The following is a 23,609-nucleotide window of genomic DNA, read 5'->3' on the forward strand; positions in this document are numbered from 1 at the left end:
TTTGTGCCGCAGTGCCCGAGACAGCGGCCGTGCCCCCCCGCAGCTCCCGGGGGACACCCCTCACCCCACCGCAGCCCCCGGCCCGGGCAGGACCCCGCCCTGCCACCCCGACTGAGGGCTCGCTGTCCCCAAGCAGGGCTGGGGACACGCCTGTCGCCCCGGGGGTCTGTCCACGCTGCGCAGCCCCGGGCGGGGCAGGGTGGGGGGCAGGGGGGTGCTCACCCCGGGGTTGGGGGGCTTGGACACCCCAGAGCAGCCCCCCCATGTCTCGGGATCTCCCCTCCGCCGGGCTTTCGTTACCGGCGCCATTCGGTGACACCGGAGCTGCCATCGGGGCGGCAAAGCGGCGACAGAGCGCAGCCGGGGGGCGGGAAGGGGCGCCCCTGAACCCCCAAACAGCCCCCCAGGACCGGGGGGCAGCCGCGGCTGCGGGCGGTGCGGCTGGAGCGAGATTTCGTTGTCACTCGCATCGCCCCGCCGGGATGCGACCGCAGCGCCAGCAGCCCGACGGCAGAGGTTCGGGGGACCCCGGGGAGGATGGGGGACACTGTGGGAGGGGTGGGACACGGGGGGCTCAGCCCGGGGGGGTTCGGGGCTCCTCACGTCGGGGAGAAGCGCGGAGAGGGGAGAACGCAGCGCCCCGGGCTCGGATCGTGCCGGGAGCGGCGCGGGGGGAAGGAACGGCAAAAGGGGGGCCCTGAGCCCCGGGGGGGTCACTGAATCCCGGGGGGGTCTCTGAGCCCCGGAGGTCCCCGCAGGACCCGAGCCCCCCCGGGCCGAGGCGGCCGCACTTACCTCTGCTCCGGACGCTGCCTCGGCTCCGGGCGGCCGAACCGCGACCCGACGGGGTGTCACCGCGGGGCTGGGGGTGACGGACGGACAGGGGACACGGGACAACCCCCCCTCCGCCACCCCGCATCCCCCGGGGGGGTCCCCGCCGCCGCCCGCCGCCCCGGCGCTCGCCCAAGTGGCGGGGAGCGGCGGCGGCGGCGGCCTTAGCCCGGCCGGGGGACCCCCCCTGCGGCTCCCAATTGGCCCAGGTGCCCCGGAAGGTGGAGCCGGGCCCGGGGCGGGGAGGGGGGGGACGGGCTCACCTTGGGCCACCCCCCCTTCCCACGCACCCCACCCCCGGGCCGCCCCGCCGGGGCCGCCGGCTCGCTCCGTGCCCCCCGTTACCCCTCCGGCCGCGGCGAGCGGGGCATGGCGAGACCCGCCGAGGGCCGGCAGCGGAGCGGGGGCTCCGGAACGGGCGGACGAGACCCCCCCGCGCCATCCCCGCCGCGCTCCGTGGGGCGGGAGGCGGTGCCGCCCATCCATCCATCCCATCCATCCATCCCATCCCATCCCCGCGCCTCAGGGCGGCTCCGTCCCGGCGGCGGCGGCGGGCAGGGCCCGGGGAAGGCTGAGCCCCGAGCGGCGCTTCCTTCCCCTTGGGGGGGCATTTTTATAGCCGGTGCCGTCCCGCCCCGGGGCCGCCGTCGGGGCCGCTCACCGGCTGTCGGACACCGGACCCCGCGCACCTGAGCCGCCCCGCCGCCGCCGATCCGGTTTCCCGCTCCCGAAACTCCCCCCACATCCCCCCGCGGGGCCGGGGGGGGGAAGGAAACCGATCCCGAGCCCCCCCGAGCCCCCCCGAGCCCCCCCGCACCCCTCGCACCGCAACTCGAGAGGCGCAGCTGCCGCCGCCGCCCCGGGGGGACGGGGATGGAGGGGAGGGGGATGGAGGGGGAGCGGCGACCCCCGGGTGAGGATGGGGGGCGCGGGTGGGGAGATGGACACCGGGATGGGGGGGATCGCTTCCCGGGTGTCCCGGCGGGATCACCGGGGAGGTCTGCCGCGGGGATGGTCAGCACCACGGCGCCCCCCCCACCCTGCTAAAATTATATCCCACCCCCCCAAAATTCCATTTCTTGTCCCCAGATTCAACAGCCCCCCTCCCCGTATCGCACACAAACTGCCCCAACGCAACAACACACGGGAAAACCATACCTACAAATAGAAATAAATATATCGATATCGATATAGATATAAACATATATAAATGGATCTGGGGGTCAGTGCGCCCCCCCCCCCCCCGGCCCGGCAGAGCCCCGGCAGCGCTGGGCTCCAGCGCCGCAAACCAGCCCGACCAGTTTGGGGCCGAGCTGCCCGCTGGGACCGGGATCGGGTTGCCGCAGACCGCCGGCACGGAGGGTGGGAGAAGCTGCTCGGGGCTTCCCGCAGTGTTTTTGGGGGTTAAACCCCCTGGGCAGTGGGGCAGAGGGGGTTTGGGGCGGGCAGCCCCCCAGGAGGGATGGGGGAGGGGGGAGGAGGGGCTGGGATGGGGTGAGGGGATGGATTTGGGGATTGGGATGCTCTGGGGATGCTGCTCTGTGGTACCCTGGGGTGGTGCTGGAGAAAGGAGGGTCCTGGGTGGTCTCACCCGGATTGTTCCCAAACCCAGGGTGGTCCCGAGGCATGGGGACACCTCTGATGGTCCCCAAGACCCCAGGATGGTCTCCAAGCAGGGAAGCACCTGGGATGGTCCCTTTGTCCCACTGGATGCTTCTCGGGATGCCAAGGTGGTCCTCAAGTAGGGAGACACCCGGGATTGTCCCCACAGCCTGGGATTGTCCCCACAGCCTGGGATTGTCCCCATAGCCTGGGATAGTCCCCAGGTCCTGGGGAGGTCCCCAAGACCTTGTGGAGGTCCCCAAGCCCTTGGGATGGTCCCCAAGCCAAGAATGGACACAGTCCAGGTGGTTCCCAAGAACTTTGGGATGGTCCTGAGGTTCAGGAATGGGCCTCAAACAGGGAGACACTTTGGATGTTCCCACAGGTGCAAGGATTGTCCCCAAGAGCCCAGGATTGTCCCTGAGATCCTACAACAGTCCCTAAGCAGGGAGGAACCTTGGATGGTCCATATTTCCCGAGATCTCAGGGTTCCTGGGATCAAAGCAGGGAGGAAGCCTGGAAGGTTCCCCTGCCCAGACTCCAGGATTTTCCCCAAGCATTGAGGCACCTTGGGTGGTCTGGGCAAGAAATGGTCCCCAAAAGAGGGTCCTGGAGAACCCAAGACACTTCTGGAGACTCCAAGATAGAAGAGAAGCACCCCAGGTGATCCCCAGAAGTCAGGATGATCCTCAAGACCCCAGGATGGTGTCCAAGAACCTGGGATGTTCCCTGAGACCCCAGAATGGTCCCCGAGACTCCAAAAGTGTCCCCAAGATGGAAAGCATCCCAGATAATCCCCACAAACCCGGATGATCCCTCCCCAAGATCCTCGGATGGTTTCTAAGCAAGAAAGAACCTGGAATGGTCCCCAAGAGCCTGGGATGGTCCCTGAATTCCCAGGATGGCCCCAACCAAGGAGACACTTTGGATTGTCCCCAGGAGATTGGGATGGTCCCTGGATTCCCAGGATGGCCCCAGCCAAGGGATGGTGCCCATGCCAAGGGATGATCCCAAATCTGGTCCCTCCTGACTGCCTGCACACTGCCACCCCAAGCCTCACCCAGGCTCATCCCTCTCCCCAGCACCGTCGATATTTCGGCTCCGCGAAGCTGCGGCCGAAATTTCACTGAGGCCTCATCCCGCGTAAACCGAGCGGAGCAAACGGCCCTGTTTAAAAATTTACAGCTTCTTCTTTTGTTCCTCTGCCGAATATTTAATGCAGAAGGACCTGGAAGAGGCTCTGGAAAGGCGGAGGGGGTCAGGCAGAGCCGCCCCGGCGGCGCTGGGATGGTTTGTTCCTGCGGCTCTGGCTGAGCTCCGATGGGGATGGAAGGATAATGCAATATTGATGTGGAGGGATGAGGGAGCACAGCCGAGGTGCATTAGCCTGGGAAGCCTCCCCGGCACATTCCGTGGCAAAATCCTCCCTGTTCCGTGAATTCCCGGCTTAAAAATGGGGTGGGAGTTTGGGTGTGGAGAGGTGGTGACCTTGTTGGGTGTCACCCGAGGTGGGATGAGCAGGGATGAGCTTCACGTTCCTGCAGGTTGGGGGGTTTTGGAATTTGGGTTTGGAATCACCACGCTCAGTGGGGAGAGGAAAGCTGGGGGTGAAGAGAAGAGTTGGGGAAAAAAAGAGCTAAAAACTGGGAAGGAGCAAAGCAGAAAGGAAGAACCCCCAGATGCAAAATGCTCGGAATCACCAGTTCTGGGGAAAACTGCCATATTTGTCCCCAAACGTGACAAAACCCTGAGCTGGGAGTGTTTCCTGGTTTCCTGGGATGCATCAGGAGCATCTGGGATTGTCCATCCTGGCTCCAGCTGGGAACTCACATGTTCCCCAGCTCTGCTGGACATGGCACATCCTGAGCCGGCATTTGGGGTTTGGATGAAGGAAGAAGGATCAGACCCTTCCCAAAGCCATCCCTGCCCCTGCTGCCCTTCCCAAGGGGTGCAGGTGGCTCGGGGGGTCAGACACAGCCGTGTCCCTCGGGAATGTCATGCATTAGTAATGGCCACCGATCCGCCGGCGCTGACGGCATTTCTTCCAGCCGGGAGGAACAATTCGGGACGTAACCGGAGCTGGCGCGGGGCAGGCGGAGAGGCTCAGGTGTCCCCCAGGGACATCGGGGTCACCACCAGTGGTCTGTCTCGTCTCGGTGCCCACTCGGGTCTCTCCGTCAGCCCAGACAGGATCTGAGGTCCTCTGGGTCTCCACGGGGGATGGCGATGGTTCCCAAGGTGGAAGGTTCTGGCATGTGGCACAGGGACAAAGCCAGGAGGGGTGGCAATGTCCTGCTGCCACCAAGAGCAGATCCAGGAGCACCTGCCAGCGTGGGGTTGTCCCCTCTGTCACCAAGGCTGTGGGGCTATGGGGGTGGCACCAACCAGAGACCTTTGGGGGTGACACCAACCAAAGGCTGATGGTGATGGCACCCAGATCTTCATGCAGGTGGCACCCAGAGACCCTTGGGGATGCCACCCAGATCCCAAAGGGATGTCACTGACCAGAGCCAGATGGGAATAGCAGCCAGAGCCCAATGGAAATGGCACCCAAAGAGCCTTAGGGGTGGCACCCAAAACACCACAGGGATGTCACCCAGAGCCCAGTGGGGATGGCAGCCAAAACACCTTGAGGTGTCACCCAGATCTCCAGAGGGATGTCACCCAGAGCCCAGTGGGGATGGCAGCCAAAACATCGTGGGGATATCACCCAGATCTCCAGAGGGATGTCACTCAGAACTCCACAGGGATGTCACCCAGAGCCCAGTGGGGATGACATCCAAAACACCTTTGGATTGGCACCTAGATCTCCACAGGGAAGGTAACCAGAACTCCACGAGGATGGCATCCAGAGCCCAATGGAAATGTCACCCAAAACCTCTTAGGGTTGGCACCCAGAGAACCACAGGGAGAGCACCCAGACTGCACAGGGGTGTCACCCAAAACACCTTGGGGGTGTCACCCAGATCTCCAGAGGGATGTCACCCAGAGCCCTGTGGAAATGGCACCCAGACCCTATGGGGTGGCACCCAAAACACCATGGGGTGGCACCCAGAACCCTGCGGGGTTGGCACCTAAAATCCCTCTGGGATGGCACCCAATAGGAATGTCACCCAAAGCCCCACAGCGATGGCTCCCAGAGCCCTGTGAGGTGTCACCCACATCCCAGAGTGCCCAAGACTCAGAGCTTTGTCCTTTGGCACCATCGGCACAGACAGGGCAGGGTGACACCTCTGGGTGCCCCCAGGGCGGGGTGACACCTCTGGGTGCCCCCAGGGTGAGGTGACACTCTGGGTGCTCCCGGGAGCAGGAGCAGCACCCACCACCGGCTCTCGGTCCTTGTCCCCACAGGTCACCCCAGCCCTGACCCCCAAACCACAGCCACCCCCCGGGGCCCCGAGGGAGGACAGCTGGACAGCGGGTGGCACTGGGCACCCAGGGGACACTGGGGACAGAGGAGCCATGGGGGCAGTGCCAGGGGCAGGAGGGCAGCCAGTCCCGGGTCAGCTCTGTCCCGTACTGGGCAGACTGGGAGGCCACTGGTGTGGCACGGGGGCCACCTGCTGGGCGGAGGGGACAGCGCCACCCCGCGCTGGCCCCAAGAGTCCCCAGGAGGGTGGGGACACCGCGAGAGGGTGTGGCACTGTCCCCTCCTCCCCTTTCCCTGCCCCAGAGCCCGCAGCGCTGGTGGCCCCAGCAGGTGGCCCAGGGGACAGAGTGCCAGAGTGCCACCCCCGCACCCAGCGACACTCCAGGGCGCTCGGGGCGCTGGCAGCAGGTGGCACTGGCAGGACACACTCGTGCCACGTGTCCCCAAGCTGGTGACAAACAGCGCTGAGCTGGAGCGAGGGGACAGCGAGGGAGGAGGAGGAGGATGGGGAGGAAGGTCTGGCGCAGCTCCCAAATTTGGGGCAGGAGCTGCAGGGGGTTAAACAGGAGGAGAGGGGACAAACCGCCCTTGTCACCTTCCCTGGGCCACCCACAGCCTGGTCACTGCTCCCTGCACAATCCTTATCCAACACCGAGCCGAAATTAGGGGTGATTATCCCAAAAACAGCCACTCTGCCTAATTAGCATCCCTTAATTACCCTGTGCAAACCCAGCAGCCTCACCTGGGACAACTTCTCCAGCTGCAAGGAGACCTTGGGATGCACAGGGGAAGGGATGGGAGGAATGGAGGCCTTGTGGTCCCAAAACCCTACAAATCAGCTTTGGTGTCCTGGCTGAGGTCACAGGGAGAGGGAGGACATCACCCAGAGCTGGAGAAGGAATTGTTGAGGTTGGAAAAAACCTCCAAGATCCTCAACCTTCCCACCATCAGCATGAGGGGGCAAAACCACCTCCAGCTGGGCTTTCCCAGGTGGAAAAATGGTAGAAAAATGGTAGAAAAATGGTGGGAAAATGGTGGGAAAATGGTGAGAAAATGATCCATGTGGAGCACAGCAGGTCCTGGTGGGATGTAGAACCAACAGCACAAGGTCCAGGGTGTTCCCTGCAAGCCCAAACACCAGGCAGATGTCAAGGTATATACAGATTTTATTTAAAAAAAAAGAAAAAAAAGAAAAAAAAAGTTTACAGTTCTTTAATTATACACAACTATCGGAGAGGTTATATCCGGAGGAGAGGAGGCTGTGCCACTCTACCCACAACGCCAGGAGGAAAAAAGAGGAGGAGAGGAGGGAAAAAGGACCTGAAAAAGAGCTGATTTATTTGACCGAAGGGTAAAACCACCCCGAGGTCTCCTCAAGTGTCACCCGACAGGAACTGAGCACAGGGGGGAGAATCGTGGCTGGTGAAAAGGGTAAGGAGGAGGGGAAAAAAAACAGGGAAAAAAAGGAAAAAATGAGAAAAAAAATTTCAAGCAATCCCAGCCTTCCCGATGGAGGGAGAGAGGAGGAAACCCGAGGGGTTCAGGCAGGGAGGAGCAGCCAGGCTGGTGGCAAAGCATCCTCTGGCATTTGCCAAAAAAACCATCCCTGGGCTGGGAGAACGTGGGGCTGAGGGACATCTGTGCCCAGTGCCACCGCGGGGGGACATGGCCACTCAGCTCCTCCTGCCATGAAAACCCCGAGGGGAAAAGGGGAAATTCCAGGGGTAGAAGGCAAAGGTTGTTCCCGAAGCAGCTCCCAGGGCTGTGGCAAAGTTTGGCAGTGTGGAGCTCATCGTGGCATGGGGATTCCCAAGGTGGCATCACCACTGCTTTCTGGAGGAGAAAAACACCCTGAAAAACCCCCAAAAAAAAGCTTTTTTGCCCCAACGCAGCTCCATGTTTTCATCCAGAAGTTTTACATACAAACTTTTTTTGTGGGGGAAGATTATTTTTGGGGGAGAGTGGGAGATTTGGGGGGGAAAAAGGTGGAAAATGGGGAAGAAGCAGCAGGGTGGGAGGGGTTGGGAAAGGAGAGGAACCCAAACCACCTCAGCCCTGCAGCAACTTCACCCAGGACATTATTCCATTTTTCTATTTTTCCACTTTTCCAAGCAGCTTTTTGGCAGCTTTTTTTCCTCCCAGGCCATCCCTGGGATTCGTCACGGACGGGGAAGTGCTGGGAATGTGAATTTTTGTGGCTCTGGATGTCCAAGCTGAGCAGCTTGGACAAGGATCCTGGTGTGTCCTTTCCCAGTTTTTTGGGGTTTTTTTTTTGGGAATCCCAGCTTAGTGTTTCCCAAAAGGAACAGGGAGGACACTGCAGCAGTTGGATGCCCTAAATCCACGTGAGGGAAGGAAATGATGGAGAACAAAACCCAGCAAAGGAAGGGGGCGAGGGAATTAGAACACTATTTTTATACAATATTGAAAAAATACAAATTTTTATTGTGATTTTTTTTTTTTTGGTTGCCTTTTTCATCTCGTTTTTTGTTGTTTTTTTTTTTCTTTTAAGCTTTTTTAAACTGAAATCACCACCCAGCACTGGACTCTACTCCTAAATAGCACCTACAAGTAAAGGTTTATAGCACAAGCAAAGCTGCCAGGGCAGCAGGAAAGCGAGTTCCACGTGGCCCCTCCCTCCCCAAATTAATGAGCAAACGACGTGCTAGATAAGAGTTAATTACATCATTACATGTTAAATAATTCATATTACCCCTCCAACAAGCCACAAATGCTAGATTAGAGAACTTGAGCACAGAACTAGCCACAGCCCTACATCACTGCTGGGGAAGGAGTGGGGAGGAGGAGAGGGAAAACCTTTGCTTCGTGCCCAGAATTGACAGAAAGGAAACTGGTGGTAGGTTTTTATTAGGGGAAATCGTGCCAGAGCAAAGTGGGAACTCGAAGGGGTTTGGTTTTGCCCCCAAACCAACAGGAAAGAATAAAATCAAATGAAACGAAACGAAACTGATTGTGCTTTGTGAATTCCCAAGCAGGGGTTGGAATCTCCTGACCCCCCCCAAGTCGAAAGGAAAGGAAAGAAATCCCAATAATTGTGGGAAAAGGACAAATGCAGCAGTTTGACATTCAAAACTCTGCTCCAGAGTCGCTCAGGGTGGGTTGATTTTTTTCCTGCATCACAAGTGAAAAAAAAAAAAACCAACATTTTGTCCAAACCCCTCCGAAAAAAATCCCCAAAAGAAAAACCAGCAGGTAACATTCAGCTTGAAAAATGCATTCTCAGTTTGAATCTCCGATGCACAATTCTCCCAATTCATGTATCTCGGCATCCCAAGGAGACATTTGCTCTATTAGATTTCTAGAAAGAACAACAACAACAAAAAAAACCAAAAAAAAAAAGATCTCAGCTTGCTGCAAGACACCAGGAGAAATCCAACATTCCAATTCCCAAACATCCTGGAGATTAAAAAAAAAAAAAAACAACCAAAAAAACCAAAACCAACCAACCAACAAAAAAAACCAAAGAGCGATTTGCTTCCTCAATTGGTGGTTTTTTTTAGGCTTTTTTTATTCAGCTCAAATTTTGTGGGTTTTTTTTTCTTTTTTTTTTTTTTCCTAGATCATATTCTTTGTTAACTCTTAAGGAATTTTTTTTTTTTTTTAATCCTGTTGTACACACACAAGCAGATGGGAACCAAGCTGGTGCAGAAAGGGGGAGGAAAGAAATAAAGAAAAAAAAAAAAAAAAGAAAAAAAAGAGGAAAATCGAAATGAGTGACGACGGATTGGTGGAGTTCAGCCAAGGGGAGAATTCCTTGGATTTGGAGCTCTCAGTGAGGCAAATCCATCCCAGGACACAACCAGAGTTCCTCAGGTGTTTGAACCACATCTCGAGCAAAACAGGCAGTGGGGAAAGGAGAAAAAAAAAAAAACCAACAAAAAGCCAACTTGAAGCCATCCAAGGGCAGCAAATCCCAACCAGGACGGGGCAGAGCTGGACTTGAGGTGCTCCAGGTGGATCCAAGCACTGTCCAGAGGGCACCAGCAGGTCTGGGTGGTTCTTCCCTCCCGGCAAGCAGAGAGCTCCTCATCCAGACCGACCAGGGAACAGCTTTTCCCAAGTCCCCAGCGGGTGGCAGTCAGTCTGTCTGTCTGTCTGTCTGTCTGTCAGTCCCTACAGTTCGGGAGGGCAGGGAGGAGTCCACAGCACAAAGGCAATTGTCATTCCCAGTCGTTCTCCAGCTTCGGTGCTCCCAGGAGCTCCACGCCTTTGGGTCGGTTTGGAGTTCAATCCTTCTTTTTTTTAGGGTTTTTTTTTAGGGTGACTCCACGTGAAACAGGAGCTGGAGGAGCTCCTTCCATCCCTACACAGCTCTACCATCCCCGAGCTTTGAGACTCGGAGGAAATCCCAATCCAAGAGCAAATCCCTCTTTTTTTCCTTTTTGTGTTTGCTTATCCTTTTTTTTTGTGTGGTTTTATTTTTTTTTTAATTTTTTTTTTCTTGCTAATTCCCTCCCTCCCAGGGCAGCTGTTTGGTAGCACACCAAAGGTGAACTTGGCCAAAAATGGAAAAATCTCAACGCATGCATTCCGGGGGCTGCATATCTGCTACCAAAAACCAAAAAAAAACCAAAAAAAAAATGGAATGTTGGGAATACTCTATGCACCTCGGGAAATCGGGAAATGACCGAGAAAAATCAAAAGATCTAAAGGGTGATATATATATATATATATATATCAATGCTATAATTCATAAAAACCTTGTTTAGTAATAAAAAAAATTGCTTTGTTTAAATATGAATATTATAGTCTGCTTCTCGTGGTTAGGAAATTAGAGTCTCTCTGAAAAGCAGGTGGCCTCCTCTACTACAATTCCATATCCTGAGCCTCATCTTCCGAGAAGTCGGACATGGAGCTCTCGGAGGAGCTGTCCCCGGTGCCTTCTTCCTGTTCTTTTAGTGCTTCTTCTGTTGCATATTTCTGGATGTATTCTGCATGGGAGAGGGGAAAAAAAAAAAGGATATTTTTAGGGATGGGCAACAGTTGGAGGTGGAGTAAGGTGTGGGTAAAGCTCGGTGGGTAAATCGTGGAAATTATGGATAAATTATGGATTATGCTGTTGCTCAGAGAAGCTGTGGATGTCTCTGGATCCCTGGAATGTTCTAGACCTGCTTGGAGCAGCCTGGGACAGTTTTCCAAGACTTAATCTCCCTCTGGAAAAGGCTGTTCACCCAAGGAAGTTGTTATTCCTCACACATTGCAGCAAAGGGAACTCAAATGCTGCTGCAAGGCTTTGGATGTCAAACCCCCTCAGTGGGAACTGCAGGAATTCCCTCTGGGATTATCCCAAATCCATCTCAGCGCTGGATTTGGGATTCCAGACGCAGCAGCCACCAGCCAGGGGCTGGCAGGACAGGAGGCCACCAGGATTTCCTTCCAGGGGACATTCCCACATGGAAGCTGATCTTGGAAAAGTCCTCCTTGAGCCTGAAGATAAAACTTGAAACCCTTCAAGCTTAAAAATGACACTTTTTACCCAGGAAAGCTCCACTCTCCTGGACTGGGTTTTTCAGAAGGGAAAAGTGAAATTTCCAGGGAGTTTCCATGCTGAATTTCCAGTTTCCATGTTGTACTGAACTGGGATTTTCAATCCATCAAGGAAAAAAAAAAACCCCAAAATATCAAATTACTGACAAATCATCTCTCACAGAAAGGTGTTTAGGGAGGGAAAACTTCCTGCACCAATTCCTGCCAGGAAAACACCACTGGATTTTTCTGTTCCCAAACCCTGGAGCACCAGGAACGAGCTGTGGTGACATCCCATGAGCCATCCTGGTGTTCTGAGGGATTCTCCTGGAATTTCAGGCATTTTGGGAATTTCAGGATGGGAGAATTGATCCCAGAGATGTCCTGTGATCCCAAAAAATCACAGCCTGGGAAACCTTCAGCTGTTCCTCACCTTCCCCAAAGGAAGATTCCCTATGAAACCTCCGAAAGGAAAAAAAGCAAAGCACGGCAGGAATTCCAAATTTTGGAATTTTGGAATTTCCCCATCTCCGTGGCTTTTCTCCCCAAACCACCACGTCACACAAACGTTCCCTGAACGACAAAACCACCAGGAACAGCAGCAGTGGAGAAATAAATAAATCATGGCTCTGCACTCCTGAGTTTCCCAGGGAGCTGCCAGGATCCTCTGCAGCAATTTTAGCATGTCCAAGGTTGTTTTTGTAAAAGGAGGGATGACAGAGTTGAGCTCCAATCCCAAACTTGTCACGCGATTCTGGGATTTATGGAACATCTTGGATTGATTTTTTCACTCCTCCCAGATCTCCTGTACCTGCCTGGCAGGATGGGAATGAAGGATCATTCCCTCCCTTCATCCTGAGGGATGTCCTCTGATCTTCCTGGGGCTAAAATCAGGGTTTTCTGGCTTTTTTTCCAAGGATATTTTTGGGTTTTTTAGGCTGTTTTCATTAAAGCCCAGAGGATTCTCAGCGCTGGCATTGGAGATTTTATCTGACAAACCATTTTGCCTGGAAGCTCCTTTGTTGAAAAAGCAGGAATCTCCAAAAAGGAGATTTATAACCAGATATTACCTCCAGGCAACCACTCTGCAGCATCAGAGGCAATGCCACCTCCTGACCTGCAAGGAAATCCTATTTTTCACGAGATCTTGGCTCAGTGAGGAGTTTAAAATTCAGTAAAAAGCCCAAAATCAAAGGAAAAAAAAACCCAAAAGAGGCTTGAAATCATTTGTTTCCCCAATAGAGAGGATTTGAGGATGTTGAGCAGGGGAGATCTGCAGGGAAGTTCCTACAAATCCTCTCAGAGGAACCAGCCGAGGGAGGCTGAATAATTCACCATTTAAATCATTATAATTATTTCAATTTTTCAATTATTTTAATTTTTTTTTTTAATTCCACCCTCAAAAATGGGGCATTTCCCACCAGAACAGTGACTCCAGATTGAACCATTCCTGGGGGATGTGGTAGAGCTGATCCCATGGTTTTTTTGGGATACCTGAGCTTTCCCAATTCCTGCTGCTCAGGGAAGTTCCCATTCCAGAGCTGCAGAGCTTTTCCTGGCAGGAATCCCATGGACAAATCTGGTTATTCACTGACAAAACTCAGCTCCCTAAAAACTCAGCTCAAATCTGGGCCAAAAGCTGGAAATTTCCCAGCAGGAGATGAAATGTTGGTGGTGCTTGTTGGATCAGAGGAGAAATAAAATCCAGGGCTGGGCTAGGAAGGAATATTTGGCATTTTCCAAAAATTCCTGCTCTGGAATACAAAACCACCTTCTTCAACAGCATCACCAATTTCTCGATTGCTGCTCTCAGAACTTTCCAACAAACCATTTTTTATCCATTAATTGTGCCACTGGATGCACCTGTTTAAAACTGGCATTTTCCTTTCCTTTTTTTTTGATCACACACATTTTCTCCCAAATAATTTCTCCCAAAATCACATCAAATCCCAACCCAGTTTCCCTCCAGCTTTCCCAGTTTAGGCTCTGATTTCAAACACAGCAACACCTCATCCCTCCTTCCTTCAAATTCCTTTCAAATTCCTTTCAAATTCCTTTCAAATTCCTTCAGATTTTGAAACTGGAAGGGGAAAAAAAACCAGGCAGTGACTCCCAGATTTGCAGCAGAGAGGCTTCATTCCCTGAGGATGGAATTCCAATAATTTTGTTCAATGGAATGATAATTTTTATGATGATTTTCATGATGATTACCTTTGATTTTCTGTTTGTACTCTTCTGGTCGGTGGAGGTACATGGCTGCAGCGTCACCATTTAGAGGATCTATAGGATTGGGATAAGCCAGCAGCTGGGGCAGGAACGACTCAAATATATTGGTGAGATCTGCAAGGCAAAGCCACAGTTGTTATCCGTGTTCCCAGAGGCAGAGCCATCCCAAAAAACCAGTCTGGAACACCCAAAGAGTGGCAGGAACTCCGTGGGGAAGTGTGTTGGAAATGTGGGATGAAGGTAAAATAAAGGGAATGAAATAAGAAATGAAAATAAAGGTTGGTGGAAGAGCTGCTGCAGCTCCTCACAAACTCCTCATCTCAACACCTAAATGCAAATATCCATGGATTGAGCAAGGAAATGTCCTGATTTTTAACCCTGGCTTAAAAAATGAGGAAAAACCCCAAATAAACAGTGCTGTGCTTTGCCTTTCCCTGAATTGTTCACCTCTTCCAATCTTTATTTAAATATCTTGTGCTCCAGGGAAGCTCACTGGAGCTCAATCTCTGAGGTTCTTCCAACCCAAACCATTCCATGGAAAGCATGGACTGTTTTCCAGAGCTTTCCAGGATCTCATTACAGATTCCATGGAAAGCACAGAATGTTTTCCAGAGCTTTCCATGATCTCATTAACAGCAAACCCCAAATCTCTCCTCCAGCTCCTTCTTCCCACACCCCTGAGAGGACAAACACCTCATTCCAGAGGTGGGGATGACCAGGAATGTGTCATCATTCCTCCTCAGGAATGCTCACTGCGTGGGTTTTGGGAATTTTCCCATATATTTTTTAACAATTTCTTTTTCCTCGTGGCAGAGAAATCCTGTCAGTGGATGAGCATCACCAGTTCTCTCCTGCATGGATCAGAACTTGGGAATTCCATCACTGCCCATTCCACATGAGCAGTTTGGTCACCTCAACCTGTCTTTTCTCCTGGAAAAAAAACTATATCCCATTTCTGAGCTGCTGAATTCCAACAGATCCTGGAAACCCTTAACTTCCTAAAAAATCCCCCCAAAAAAGGGGAAGGAGATGTCCTTCTGGAAGGAGATCTGGTCCTGCTTGGCACACAGAGCAGCCCAGAGCACCTGGAAGGAGGATTTCCATCCTAAAAATGGATCCCAAAACCAGCAGGGATGTTCTGTAGGAGTTTTTCCTGCTTGCCTGCAGTAGGTGGAATTCCTAGGGATTGGATTTGGGCACTGGCAGCATGAAGTTGATTTTTTTTGTGAAACTTGGGCTAAATCTCTCCATTTGGATGTTATTTTTGGCCCCTAAAGTCTCCTGAGGATGAAGGAGCAGAGCCCTGGAATTCCCCCACAGCTCACAGGACACTCAGGACAATAATTTTGAATTTTTAATTAATTTTTCTTCTCTCCAATCCCCATCAGTTCAGCAGGAACAGGAGGAACACAGGCAGGAATTTTCACTCCAGCCCTGAGGAGCAGGAATTGAACCACGAGATCCTCAGGAATTTATTGGTGATTACTCCAGGTCTCTCCCACCTCAGTTTCTGCTGGAATTCTCTGACCCAAATCCCAAAAATCACCACTTTCCCAGCTCAGGAGTGCTCTGATTTCAAGGGGTGACACTCCAAAAAGCAAAGGAATTTTATTCCTCCTTTTTCCTTTCCTTGTGCCTTAAAATGAGGAGAAGCCCTGGCAGGGAGGAGGTGGTGAAGGAATCTTGGATTGGTGATTTTTGAGGGAAAAAGGAGGGAATTCTGTCATCCCAATGTCCCCCTGAAGCTCCAAGGCAGAACCCAGAATGCTGGAGCACAAAACCATGGAATTAAAATAATTTCATGGAATTAAAATTAAAATTATTTTAATGAAGTTATTTCAATTTCTCCTTTCTGTGGAAGAGTGGCAAAGCTCATCTCCCACAACAAATCCAGGTTGGGATCCTCATTCCTCTGCCACACTGGGAATTCAGGTATTCCAGTGAGGAATTACACTTAAAATCAGTTTTCCAGGGAAAAAACCTGAGGGATTTGATGTGCACATTCCCCTGAATTTAACTGGAATATCTGATAAAGTTCCCGTTTTTAAATGCAGCCAGCCTGGACTAGAGATTGTGCTCCTTTTAAAAATTCCAGCTTTTGCTAAATTCTATTTTAAAGGAGCTTCAGCTGATCTTTTTCATCTCCAAAAAGGAGATTTATAACCAGAAATTACCTCCAGGCAACCACTCTGCAGCATCAGAGGCAATGCCACCTCCTGACCTGCAAGGAAATCTTATTTTTCACGAGATCTTGGCTCAGTGAGGAGTTTAAAATACAGTAAAAAGCCCAAAATCAAAGAAAAAAAAAAACCCAAAAGAGGCTTGAAATCATCTGTTTCCCCATTAGAGAGGAAAATGCCCAACTCACCGTAGAGAGCTGTCCAGGTTTGATTGATTACATCTAGACATACAGTTCCTGACCTGAAACACATGGAAAACATGGAATTAACACTGGGAAACACTCTGGGAATTGAATATAATCCTCCCCTTTGCCAAGCTTTGGGACAAACCCTGATTTATTCCTATTTATGGTGAACAGCCTTTAACACCCTCAATCTTCCCACTCTGCCCAGGAGAAAATAAATTGGGATTTTAGTGCCATGGAAGCACAGGCAGCTCTGCATAATTCCCAAAAAAAAAAGGGGAAATAAGTGGAATTTTGGAGGATTTAATTCGAACATGAAGGAGGGATTTACTTACGCTTCGTCAATGTTGGGATGGAAGATTTTATTCATGAATCCTGCAAGGAGACACAGAGGTAAATCAGCAGAAAACACCCAAATAAATGTGGTTTTTTTTCCCCAAGAGAAGTTTGGAATTTCTGGAACAAGAACTCATCCAGGTGGTTTCAAACAGCTGTGTAACATTTTAAAATGATCAGGCACCATTCCCTCAAAAGCCAGGCAAACCTGGATCCAGGAAATTCAGGAAAACTCCTGGAATTTTGTGCAACCACAGAGCTTTTGTTGGATGCTGGAAAAATTCCTTTCCACGAGCACAGTGGAGCTCCCACGTCTGATTCAATGGGTTTGGAAGTGCAAGAAAAAACACTGAAATTTAAGGTCAAAAAACACTGAAATTTAAGGTCAAAAACCACTGAAATTTAAGGTCAAAACCACTGAAATTTAAGGTCAAAAAACACTGAAATTTAAGGTCAAAAAACACTGAAATTTAAGGTCAAAAACCACTGAAATTTAAGGTCAAAAAACACTGAAATTTAATACAAATTTAAGGTCAACATTTGATTTTCTAAATCTATTTTTCCCCACTAAGATTTTCTATGAGCTTGACATCACAACATTAATCTACATTTGCAAGCCAAGGAGGTAATAATTTAAATTTTCCACCAATACAGCAATTAATTCTCCTGCTGGTGCCTCTGATTTTCCAGAAAACAGCTCAGGTGAGGTTTAGCAAGAGAGAGCTCAACGTGGCTTTGTCCACATTTCAGATTTCTGCATCTGAGAGGTTTTTTCTCTCTTCTTACTTCCAAATTCAATTGTTAAACAAACCCCAGCGGTTTCAGGACTCACAGAAGGAGCAGCAAACTTTAATCAAAAGGTAAATTTTGTTTTCCAGCTGCCAACTTCAACCTCAAGACAGCTGGAACTCCAAACATTCCCCTCTTATTCCATAAATAAGGATAAAATGAAGATATTAATGGAATTTTGGACTTTCCTCAACCTGTGGAACCCCAAAAAGTGTTTCCAGTGATGGCTGGGAGTGAATGCAGAATTCAAACACTCCCCTCTTATTTCATAAATAATGATAAAATTAAGATATTAATGGAATTATGGACTTTCCTCAGCCTGTGGAAACCCAAAAAGTGTTTCCAGTGATGGCTGGGAATGAATGCAGAATCCAGATCTCAACTCTTCAACAGGAGGAACCCAAATATTTTGGGACACATTCCCAGGAGGGATGGAATTAATTCATTCCTGCATTTCTGGCTTGGATAAATCATTTTATTTTGGCAGCTCCAACCAGGAAAAGCCATTTCCAAACCTTGGCGCTGCTTTTTTTAATTGAGAATTTGAAATCAAATCTCCTTTTCCTTGCTGTGCCACCATCCTGCAGCCCCAAAATCCCAAAAAAAACCACAGCCCAGGTGGGAATTTCCTTGCATCCTCCAGGAATCCATTTAATCCAAGAGCAACTATTGCTTCTGACAAGGATAAAAACAGGGAAGAAATTCAGGTCTGGGATGTTCACTCTATCCATTGGAAAATCTCCTTCCAGGACTGAAAACACAGCCAGGTTTCCTCACCCCAAAAAGCCCCAAAAAGCCCCCAAAAGCCCCAAAAAGCCCCAAAAAGCCCCCAAAAAATCCCCTATTTACCATTTGAAAAGCTCCCAACCTCCCCCACCTTTATCCAAGCACTTCAGGCGAGCTGGCAGATGGGTTGAACTCCCTTCCTTCCCAGAAATTCCATCACAAATAAAATCCCATGTTTGTTTGGACTCAGGATTTTGCAGAAATACAACACCAGAGAAAACACCCAAAGCCAGAACAATCTCCAGGAGGAGAAGGGAGAACTCCATCAACATCTCCACGTTAACAAGTGGATTTCAGGAATAGCTTGGCTGGGAAAACTGCAGCAGATTTCAAAAAGGGAAGTTGTAGTTCCATCAAATATTTACGTTCTGCAGCTCCCACAAGTTGAAATCAGGTCATGGATCCATTTTGCCGGAGCTGAGCTGCAGCAATTCCCATCCTAAACCCTAAATCCTAAATCCTGCCTGGTTTTTTTGGGGGGAAAATGAAGAGTAGAGAGGATGGGGAAGACATTGGGAATAATCACACTGTGCTTGGGTTGGAGCTTCCCAAATGGAGAGTTGTTTTCCAGGGAGGAACAGAAACATTCTCTCCCTGCAATTTTCATTTTTTCCAGCTTTTCAAGGATTCATTCCCCAGCCTCATTCCATGGACACAAACTGCCCAGAGCAGCTCCACAGAAATCTTTTTTTTCCCTGATCCAGGAATAAGCACAGTTCTCTCCTCTTTTGTTTGAAATGGAAGTCAAAAAATGCTGATGTTGTTCCAATAAACTTGACTTGCTCCGTTATTTATTTTTACAAATAAAAAGGGCACAGTGAGGATAAACATCCAGGGAAAAAAATGAAATTCCAAGTTCAAGAGAAAGCCAGAAGGGGGAAAAAATTCCCAGCACTGGGGTAGGTTTATTGCCACAGGTCTGAGCACAAGCCAGTTATTAATGGGTTTAATGGAATTAATGCAGAATTCCTGGTGAGCATTCCATCAATGACAGGATTGGGATTTTGGGGTTCTCTCCATGATCTGGAGTGTGAGGCTGAGTGATTCCAGTAAATCCCAAGGTAAATGTAAATTCCAACGAAAATTTGATTTAATTTGACACCAAAATTCCCACTGAATTCTTGGAAAAAAACTGTTCAGGAGGAATGTGAGGAGCACAACCCATCCTTTCCACAGGGAAACACTGAAATCCAGGATTGCCTTTGGAGGCAAAGCATGAAATCCATGTGGACAAAAATCCTTTGGGTGAGAAGAGCAAAACCCTCTGGACATCCCTGGAAGATCACAGAATTCCAGTTTGCTCCAAGCCCTGTCCAGCCTGGCCTTGGCCATCCCAGGGATCCAGGGGAATCCAGGAATTCTCTGGGAATTCCAGCCCAGCCAGGAATTCCTTCCCAAGATCCCATTTAACCCTAAGATCCAGATTTGTATTGGGATCAAAGTGAGCAAAACCACAGCGGAGAAACTGGGGAAAAAAATCCAGATTTTTGTCAATGTCCACATCTCTGCTGACAAATCCAGGCTGAAGCTCCAGGGAAATGACCACAAGGAATGACAAGAACCAAGTGCAATTCCTCTCCAAATTCCCCAGCAATTCCCCTCCAAAAGGCAGATTCCTAACACCTGGATAATTTGGGAAACACAGAAAATTCCCAAAGAATCCCAAAATGGAACCTCTGCAAATTTCCCTCCAAAAGGTAGATCCCTAACACCTGGATAACATGGGAAACATGGAAAATTCCCCAAAAAATCCCAAAATGGAACCTCTCCAAATTCCCCAGTAATTCCTCTCCAAAAGGCAAATTCCTAACACCTGGATAATTTGGGAAACATGGAAAATTCCCAAAGAATCCCCAAATGAAACCTCTCCAAATTCCCCAGTAATTCCCCTCTAAAAGCTAGATTCCTAACACCTGGATAACTTGGGAAACATGGAAAATTCCCCAAAAAATCCCAAAATAGAACCTCTCCAAATTCCCCAGTAATTCCTCTCCAAAAGGCAAATTCCTAACACCTGGATAACTTGGGAAACATGGAAAATTCCCCAAAGAATCCCAAAATGGAACCTCTCCAAATTCCCCTCCAAAAGGCAGTTCCCTAACACCTGGATAACATGGGAAACATGGAAAATTCCCACAGAATTCCAAAAATGGAACTCCTCCAAATTCCCCAGTAATTCCCCTCCAAAAGGCAGATTCCTAACACCTGGATAATTTGGAAAACATGGAAAATTCCCCCAAGAATCCCAAAATGGAACCTCTCCAAATTCCCCAGCAATCTCCCTCCAAAAGGCAAATTCCTAACACCTGGATAACTTGGAAAACATGGAAAATTCCCCAAAAAATCCCAAAACGGAACCTCTCCAAATTCCCCAGCAATTCCCCTCCAAAAGGCAGATTCCTAATACTTGGATAACATGGGAAACATGGAAAATTCCCACAGAATTCCAAAAATGGAACTCCTCCAAATTCCCCAGCAATTCCCCTCCAAAAGGCAGATCCCTAATCCCTGGATAATTTGGAAAACATGGAAAATTCCCAAAGAATCCCAAAATGGAACCACAAAGCTCATCCAGTTCCACCCCCTGCCATTTCTATTTAGGGTTTTATTTTTTTATATTTAGGGATTTTTTGGATATTTTTTGATATTTAGGGATTTTTTTTTTTATATTTCTATTTAGGGTTTTGTTTTTTCATATTTAGGTATTTTTGGGATATTTTTGGACATTTAGGGATTTGCCCATCCCAATGGGAACACTCAACCCCACAGCCAAACCCTACATCTGGCTCTGTTTACATTCCTGTTTTTCATAGGATGTGAATTTCCCTTTTTTTCCCTTTTCACTGCAAACTGTGGAGCTCCTGTTGGGAAAAACCCATCCTGCAAAATCTGGGATTTGTTTGATTCCACAGCAAATCCAGGAACATTGGAAAAGTCCTGCAGGATGGGATGGAAAGGATGTGAAATCCAGGATTTTCCACACAGATCCCAAAATCTTTTAGGTCCTTCAGCAGAGCCATTCCCATTTTTTAGGGAACAACTATGGGAATAAATGGAATAAATGGAATAAAAGCCATAAATGGATTTTTGAGGAAGGAGCAGTGGATGGAAGGAGAAGGGAGGAATGATTTGGTAGGAAAAAATCCAAACATTTTCTCTTGGAGACCAAGAGCATCACTGCTCCTTTAGGGATTCCAAAAACATCCTCAGTTTTCCCAAGGAAAACTCTGGAATTCAATTAAAAACCTTTTTCTGTTCAGGTTGGTGGTTTGGGAGAGAAAAGCAAGTTTTCCTGGTTCTCCTCCTCCTGGGATAAAAGGAGTTGGAGGAAATAAAAAAAAGGGATTATCAGCCATGGTTTTTCTGGAGCACATGGATTCACTCTGAGGCATCATTATTATTGTTTGCTCCTCAAAAAAATAAAAATTCCATGGTAGAACGAAAAATAAAACAAAACAAAACAAAATAAACAAACAAAAACCCCCCCAAAAAACTCCCCAACCCCAAAAAAACCCCCAAAACAAAAAAAAACCCCAAAACCAAAAACAAACCAACAAAAAACCCTCAAAAACAAAAAAACCCAAAACAACAAAAAACCCCAAAAAACATAAGCAAACAAAAAAAACCCCAAAAAAACAAAACAAACAAACAAAAAAAAAAAACTACAAAAAACCCCAAAAAACAAAACAACAAAAAAAAACCCCAAAACTAAAAACCCCAAAAACCAAAAGCAGAACAAAAAAAAACCCACAAAAAAACCAAAAAAAAACCCCCAAAAAACAAACAAACAAAAAAAAGCAATAAAAAAAGAAGCCAAAAATGCTCCAAAATGCTATGTTTTTCACAAAAAGCTCATGCCAGGATCAATGATTTCCTAGGCTGGAAAGAATATTTCATCCTCTAGCCCTGGAGAACAAGGGAAGCTGCAAAGATGCTGCTTTTCCTTTAATCTTTGGCATCAAGGTGGAATTTATTCAAGGAAAAACTGCTGGAATTCTGTATTTTCTCCCATTTCTTCCATTTTTTAGGGATGTTCCCATTTTTTAGGGGATTTCTCATTTTTTTGGGGATGTTCCCATTTTTTAGAGATATTCCCATTTTTAGGGATATTCCCATTTTTTAGGGACATTCCCATTTTTTTAGGGATGTTCCCATTTTTTAGAGATATTCCCATTTTTAGGGATATTCTCATTTTTTAGAGATGTTCCCATTTTTAGGGATATTCCCATTTTTTAGGGATGTTCCCATTTTTTTAGGGACATTCACATTTTTTAGAGATATTCCCATTTTCTAGGAGTGTTCCCATTTTCTAGGGATGTTCCCATTTTTTAGGGATATTCCCATTTGTTAGGGATATTCCCATTTTTTAGGAGAGTTCCCATTTTTTTGGGGATGTTCCCAAAAACATTCCCAAAATCCCTGTATTTTCTTCCATTTCTTCTCTCCTTCCTCTCCAAGGAGAGACTCAGAGGGACAATTTGAACTCTGCTGAGAACAGAAACAAGTCTGTTTAAAAACTCCACAATCCCTAAAATCCTTCATTTCCACCTCTAAAAATCAGATATTTCCACGGGAAATTTCTTCCCTGCTAATTCCTGGGTTATCCAGAGCTCCAGGCTGGGTTAGGACAGTGAGAGGAATAATTCCCAGTGCTCCCAGTTTAACTGGGATGAAGCTGCTCTAAAAAAAATTCTTTTTTTATCAGGAATGTCCAGAGCAGAGATTATCAGGATGCTTCAGGAGGTTTCAGCCAGGCCTGGCTGTCCCAGATAAACTGGGCTGGAGCAGCAAAAATGAGAAAACAAACCTCTCCCTGCAGCCTCTTGGGAGTTTTCCCAAATTCCAGAATTTTCTTGGAGTTTCTCAGTTTTTCCAGAGATCTGTTTTGTTAAGCCAGCTCAGGTCTAACAAGGATTTTATAAAAATCAAATCTTGTTTTCAGCAGGAGGAGGATTTTTGGGGAGAAAAATGGGGTTTTTCAGCAAGAGCTTGAGGAGAAGAAAAGGGGGTTTGCGGCAAGAGGAAGATTTTGGGAGGAAAATAAGGGATTTTCCAGCAAGAAGTAGATTTTTGGGAAGAAAAAAGGAGTTTTTCAGCCATTCAAACAGAGAGTTGTAGGGCAAGGGAAGCTCCTCATGAGATCTGGGATAAAGCACTGGAAACACAATGGATTTCAACAAATGAGGGATGGAAAACTAAAATAAATGCAGCAAAACCAGCATCAGAAAGGCCAAAATAACTCAGTGTTTGGAGCAGAAAACATCTTCTTGATCATCATCTCGCTCTGGATCCCTGGAAGTGTCCAAAGCCAGGCTGGACTGGGAGAGTGGAAGGTGTTGGGGTTGGAACTGGATGAGTTTTAAGGTTCTTTTTCATCCAAACCACCCCATGATCCCATGATTTAGGATGGATTGCCCTGTGACTCTCTGAGAGGAAATTCCAGAGCTGACTCAAGAGGAAGAAAAGGTTCCTCAGAGCTGCAGATTTGTTTGTCATCATTCAGTTTTCCCATTTCTGGGGTTCACTGAAGGTTTCAAATTAAAAAAAAAAAAGGTGAAGGATGGTGGATGAACAGCTTCATCCTCTCCCAAAAGGCACAATTCCCACTTGGAAGAGATGAGGGAGATGAGATGGAGGAATTTCCTGCATCTTCTCCAGTTTTCCAAGCAATATTGGTAATTTTATTTAGGGTTTCAGTGACTGGGATAAAGTTGTGCACCTGAAGACATCCAAGGTGGCTTCCTATTCCCCATGGATGGAAATAAAACCAATTTCCTAATCAAATTTCCTATTGTTCTGCTTGGTGAAACAAGCCTG

At 48.7% G+C, this 23,609-nt stretch overlaps 1 protein-coding gene across 1 annotated transcript in view; it reads right to left on the reverse strand.

Annotated features, from left to right (window-relative positions):
* Nucleotides 1-8,227: 8,227 nt before the first annotated feature.
* UBE2H (ubiquitin conjugating enzyme E2 H) overlaps nt 8,228-23,609 on the reverse strand; it is a 43,453-nt gene continuing 28,071 nt past the window's right edge. Inside the window, exons 4-7 of the mRNA XM_085081446.1 lie at nt 16,217-16,256; nt 15,885-15,937; nt 13,502-13,630; nt 8,228-10,755 (exon numbers count right to left, since the gene is read on the reverse strand). Coding sequence (XP_084937572.1) covers nt 10,631-10,755; nt 13,502-13,630; nt 15,885-15,937; nt 16,217-16,256 — 347 coding nt within the window. The 3' untranslated portion in view covers nt 8,228-10,630. The remainder of the gene's footprint in view (nt 10,756-13,501; nt 13,631-15,884; nt 15,938-16,216; nt 16,257-23,609) is intronic.

This window comes from Lichenostomus cassidix, chromosome 1Aa, assembly GCF_008360975.1.
Source record: "Lichenostomus cassidix isolate B80296 chromosome 1Aa, HeHo_3.0, whole genome shotgun sequence".
Taxonomy (NCBI): domain Eukaryota; kingdom Metazoa; phylum Chordata; class Aves; order Passeriformes; family Meliphagidae; genus Lichenostomus; species Lichenostomus cassidix.